Consider the following 6,000-nt stretch of genomic DNA (forward strand, 5'->3'; position numbering starts at 1 on the left):
GAAGGCTCAGATTGGGGTGCCTAAATGTGTGTGGATGTAACCAAGATGTGAAAAAAGGAGAGATAGGTAGTATGTTTGAGGAAACGAACCTGGATGTTTTGGCTCTGAGTGAAACGAAGCTCAAGGGTAAAGAGGAAGAGTGGTTTGGGAATGTCTTGGGAGTAAAGTCAGGGGTTAGTGAGAGGACAAGAGCAAGGGAAGGAGTAGCAGTACTCCTGAAACAGGAGTTGTGGGAGTATGTGATAGAATGTAAGAAAGTAAATTCTCGATTAATATGGGTAAAACTGAAAGTTGATGGAGAGAGATGGGTGATTATTGGTGCATATGCACCTGGGCATGAGAAGAAAGATCATGAGAGGCAAGTGTTTTGGGAGCAGCTGAATGAGTGTGTTAGTGGTTTTGATGTACGAGACCGGGTTATAGTGATGGGTGATTTGAATGCAAAGGTGAGTAATGTGGCAGTTGAGGGAATAATTGGTATACATGGAGTGTTCAGTGTTGTAAATGGAAATGGTGAAGAGCTTGTAGATTTATGTGCTGAAAAAGGACTGGTGATTGGAAATACCTGGTTTAAAAAGCGAGATATACATAAGTATACGTATGTAAGTAGGAGAGATGGCCAGAGAGCGTTATTGGATTACGTGTTAATTGACAGGCGCGCGAAAGAGAGACTTTTGGATGTTAATGTGCTGAGAGGTGCAACTGGAGGGATGTCTGATCATTATCTTGTGGAGGCTAAGGTGAAGATTTGTATGGGTTTTCAGAAAAGAAGAGTGAATGTTGGGGTGAAGAGGGTGGTGAGAGTAAGTGAGCTTGGGAAGGAAACTTGTGTGAGGAAGTACCAGGAGAGACTGAGTACAGAATGGAAAAAGGTGAGAACAATGGAAGTAAGGGGAGTGGGGGAGGAATGGGATGTATTTAGGGAAACAGTGATGGATTGCGCAAAAGATGCTTGTGGCATGAGAAGAGTGGGAGGTGGGTTGATTAGAAAGGGTAGTGAGTGGTGGGATGAAGAAGTAAGATTATTAGTGAAAGAGAAGAGAGAGGCATTTGGACGATTTTTGCAGGTAAAAATGCAATTGAGTGGGAGATTTATAAAAGAAAGGGACAGAAGGTCAATAGAAAGGTGCAAGAGGTGAAAAAGAGGGCAAATGAGAGTTGGGGTGAGAGAGTATCATTAAATTTTAGGGAGAATAAAAAGATGTTCTGGAAGGAGGTAAATAAAGTGCGTAAGACAAGGGAGCAAATGGGAACTTCAGTGAAGGGCGCAAATGGGGAGGTGATAACAAGTAGTCATGATGTGAGAAGGAGATGGAGTGAGTATTTTGAAGGTTTGTTGAATGTGTTTGATGATAGAGTGGCAGATATAGGGTGTTTTGGTCGAGGTGGTGTGCAAAGTGAGAGGGTTAGGGAAAATGATTTGGTAAACAGAGAAGAGGTAGTAAAAGCTTTACGGAAGATGAGAGCCGGCAAGGCAGCAGGTTTGGATGGTATTTCAGTGGAATTTATTAAAAAAGGGGGTGACTGTATTGTTGACTGGTTGGTAAGGTTATTAATGTATGTATGACTCATGGTGAGGTGCCTGAGGATTGGCGGAATGCGTGCATAGTGCCATTGTACAAAGGCAAAGGGGATAAGAGTGAGTGCTCAAATTACAGAAGTATAAGTTTGCTGAGTATTTCTGGTAAATCATATGGGAGGGTATTGATTGAGAGGGTGAAGGCATGTACAGAGCATCAGATTGGGGAAGAGCAGTGTGGTTTCAGAAGTGGTAGAGGATGTGTGGATCAGGTGTTTGCTTTGAAGAATGTATGTGAGAAATACTTAGAAAAGTAAATGGATTTGTATGTAGCATTTATGGATCTGGAGAAGGCATATGATAGAGTTGATAGAGATGCTCTGTGGAAGGTATTAAGAATATATGGTGTGGGAGGCAAGTTGTTAGAAGCAGTGAAAAGTTTTTATCGAGGATGTAAGGCATGTGTACGTGTAGGAAGAGAGGAAAGTGATTGGTTCTCAGTGAATGTAGGTTTGCGGCAGGGGTGTGTGATGTCTCCATGTTTGTTTAATTTTTTTATGGATGGTGTTGTTAGGGAGATGAATGCAAGAGTTTTGGAAAGAGGGGCAAGTATGAAGTCTGTTGTGGATGAGAGAGCTTGGAAGTGAGTCAGTTGTTGTTCGCTGATGATACAGCGCTGGTGGCTGATTCATGTGAGAAACTGCAGGAGCTGGTGACTGAGTTTGGTAAAGTGTGTGAAAGAAGAAACTTAAGAGTAAACGTGAATAAGAGCAAGGTTATTAGCTACAGTAGGGTTGAGGGTCAAGTCAATTGGGAGGTAAGTTTGAATGGAGAAAAACTGGATGAAGTAAAGTGTTTTAGATATCTGGGAGTGGATCTGGCAGCGAATGGAACCATGGAAGCGGAAGTGAATCATAGGGTGGGGGAGGTTGCGAAAATCCTGGGAGCCTTGAGAATGTGTGGAAGTCGAGAACATTATCTCGGAAAGCAAAAATGGGTATGTTTGAAGGAATAGTGGTTCCAACAATGTTGTATGGTTGCGAGGCGTGGGCTATGGATAGAGTTGTGCGCAGGAGGGTGGATGTGCTGGAAATGAGATGTTTGAGGACAATATGTGGTGTGAGGTGGTTCGATCGAGTAAGTAATGTTAAGGTAAGAGAGATGTGTGGAAATAAAAAGAGCGTGGTTGAGAGAGCAGAAGAGGGTGTTTTGAAATGGTTTGGGCACATGGAAAGAATGAGTGAGGAAAGATTGACCAAGAGGATATATGTCTTGGAGGTGGAGGGGACGAGGAGAAGTGGGAGACCAAATTGGAGGTGGAAAGATGGAGTGAAAAAGATTTTGAGTGATCGGGGCCTGAACATGCAGGAGGGTGAAAGGAATTTGCGGGCAAGGAATAGAGTGAATTGGATCGATGTGATATACCGGGGTCGACGTGCTGTCAATGGATTGAATCAGGGCATGTGAAGCGTCTGGGGTAAACCATGGAAAGTTCTGTGCGGCCTGGATGTGGAAAGAGAGCTGTGGTTTCGGGCATTATTACATGACAGCTAGAGACTGAGTGTGAACGAATAGGGCCTTTGTTGTCTTTTCGTAGCGCTACCTCGCACACATGAGGGGCGAGGGGGATGTTATTCCATGTGTGGCGAGGTGGCGATGGGAATAAATAAAGGCAGACAGTATGAATTATGTACATGTGTATATATGTATATGTCTGTGTGTGTATATATATGTGTACATTGAGATGTATAGGTATGTATATTTGCGTGTGTGGACGTGTATGTATATACATGTGTATGGGGGTGGGATGGGCCATTTCTTTCGTCTGTTTCCTTGCGCTACCTCGCAAACGCGGAAGACAGCGACAAAGCAAAATAAAAAATAGATAAATAAATAAATAAATATATATATATATATATATATATATATATATATATATATATATATATATATATATATATATATATATATATATATATTTCTGTTTGGATCCTGAATACACCATCAAACACCACTGAATATGATAATGCAATGGCACTTCCTATTTGACCCTGAGCATAGAAATGTATTGCTAGACCTTGGACATCCACTCAAGTCTTGTTGGACTGCGTTCGTTAATACACTTGTCTCGTAGGACCACGGGTACGTACCCAATTGAACTTTGAACTAGCCGCAAAGTGGGAATGCACTGCTCTCGTCGGAAGTTAGGCTCAACAGTCTAGTATATCTGCCCAAAACTAAACATCTGCGATATACAATTAAGTTCTTTCATAACGATCTACGATAATCAATTTCTCTGCCATGGTTAGATAAAGCTCTCCATGATCAAGCGCACATCGTTTTTATTCACACATCACAGGCGTAACTGGTTACTAAACTAACGATGCTAAACTAGAACCAACGGACCATAGCAGCAACACACACGGTGAACATCGTCATGCACAAAGTAGAAGAATGTCTCACCATGACAACAAACGACCCTAGGAGGACAGCCCATGCCCAGCCACCGTCCGGACCAACTCTCTTCTTTTCACCATTTTGCTTTAATTCCTCTGTGTCTTTCTTGACTTTACTGTCGTCCTCTGTATTTTCTTTAGCCGAATTATTTACCCTGGCTATATCTCGACTTTCTCCTTGCACACAGTTTTCTTCCATTTCCACATCTGAAAAACTGGCGTGCAATTTCACATCAGAAACATTTTCAGGACGATGGACGATACATTCTGAGACTTGAGCAGGGAGGAGTGGAGTGTCTGGGCACGGGAGAGCGTTTTCTGATTCCATCTTTGACTTTGTCATATTTTTTTCTTTTCACATTGAGATGAGCACAAACACACGATGTAAGGTCATAGTTGTTATATTCGAATATTAATGGTTATAAGGCACACATACAATTCCAACGATTTTCTGAGGAGTTTGTAAACTCGGCTAAAAGATCACAGTTTGTTTAACGCAGTTTACCAGTCCAATAACTGTGATATTGTGTATGGATGAAACATGTGACTAAGGCATAAGTAGGTAACATATCTTAATATCTTCCTCGGTCGCGTTGCAGAACAATTATGAACACTGAACGTGAGAGAGTTTGAGTGAAGCTCCCAGCAACTCAGGGTAGCTTTGGGAGCCGTTGGCGACACAGAGGAGCCAGTAGTGCGCGGACAAGACAAGTGAAACTGTGGCGAGTGTGGTCCCGGCCGACCCGGCGTCATCTATCCCCTCCCCTCCCACCCCCGACCCAACCCGACTCACCCACAACCCATAAGCTCCGCCCACCTTAGCCGCAAACCATACCCACAGCACAATGACGACTTTGTTGAAATAACTTTAACTACCACTATGTGTCAATGGACTGAACCAGGACATGTGAAGCGGCCAGGGGAAACCACGGGTAGGACCGTGAGGCCTGTTTGTGGATGCGGGGCTGTGATATCTATTGATAACTCCTCACAACACTCTTCTCTCCTTAGACGGTTCTGTAATTCCACCTCTTGACTCAATGAACATTGTTGGTATAATTGTAACATCCTCTCTTTCTTGGAAACCCCACTTTACACGAATGGCTAAGTCTGTCTTCTAAGAAACTGGATGTCCTGTTTAGATGTCAAATCTTCTGAACAGTTGCTCCGTTTATACGAGAGACTGATTCGTTCTTCTATGAAGTAATGCTCTCACATTTGGGGTGGTTCTAGCTCTGCGTTCTTACTTGACAGAGTTGAGTCGAAAGCGATCCGCCATATAAGCTGTCCCAGGCTAACTTCCAAACTTGATGATCCCTTTGCCCTCCGCTGAAATGTTGGTTCATTTTCCCTCTTCTATAGGTATTACTTTAGTTTTTTTTTCTCCCTAGAGGTGGCTACTTGTGTGCCGACACCACTAGCTAGACCACGCAATACTCAGCATGCTGCTGCGTCACCTGATTATTATGTAGCCATCAGCAACTCAAGGGTGGGCTCTTTTGATATCTCCTTTCAGTACACGTCGAAACCTTGGAACTCTCTACCCACTCATGTCTTTCCCAATAACTATGACCAAGCACACTTCAGAAGACAGGTTTTTCACTTTCTTAAAAATTCGTAGTTACTTTCTCTGTCTTTTCTTTTTCTATTTCATAATTCACTCTATCTTTCAATTAAGGCCCGGCCTTGATGTGGACTTTTGTACGTGACAAAAGGTATCAACATAGAAAAGAAATGTTTCGGTGCACTATTCATTTTGAACTTTGATGCAAGAGCGGATAATCTATTATGCACTTCTACCTATCCTGTGGTCAGTGGCATAATGAGGATACAGAGAACACAAAAGGTCCAAGGGCTGGGCCTCAAGGACTGAAATACATTTAACGTTACATAGTGAGAAAAGTGTCAATGTGTTTTGGGTAACACAATGAATTATTTGACAAATTACATGGTAATTGAAGTTTGCAACAGGTGAAGAACAAAAAAGCGAAGTTATGATGCCTCTCAAGTAACCGAGGAACAACA

At 42.6% G+C, this 6,000-nt stretch overlaps 1 protein-coding gene across 1 annotated transcript in view; it reads right to left on the minus strand.

Moving 5' to 3' along the window:
• The window catches only part of LOC139752019 (monocarboxylate transporter 12-B-like), a 48,115-nt gene extending 43,409 nt beyond the window's left edge, over window positions 1–4,706 (minus strand). The window contains exon 1 of the mRNA XM_071667796.1: window positions 3,983–4,706. Coding sequence (XP_071523897.1) covers window positions 3,983–4,318 — 336 coding nt within the window. The 5' untranslated portion in view covers window positions 4,319–4,706. The remainder of the gene's footprint in view (window positions 1–3,982) is intronic.
• Between the last annotated feature and the right edge of the window lie 1,294 nt (window positions 4,707–6,000).

Source organism: Panulirus ornatus, chromosome 12, assembly GCF_036320965.1.
Source record: "Panulirus ornatus isolate Po-2019 chromosome 12, ASM3632096v1, whole genome shotgun sequence".
Classification (NCBI taxonomy): Eukaryota; Metazoa; Arthropoda; class Malacostraca; order Decapoda; family Palinuridae; genus Panulirus; species Panulirus ornatus.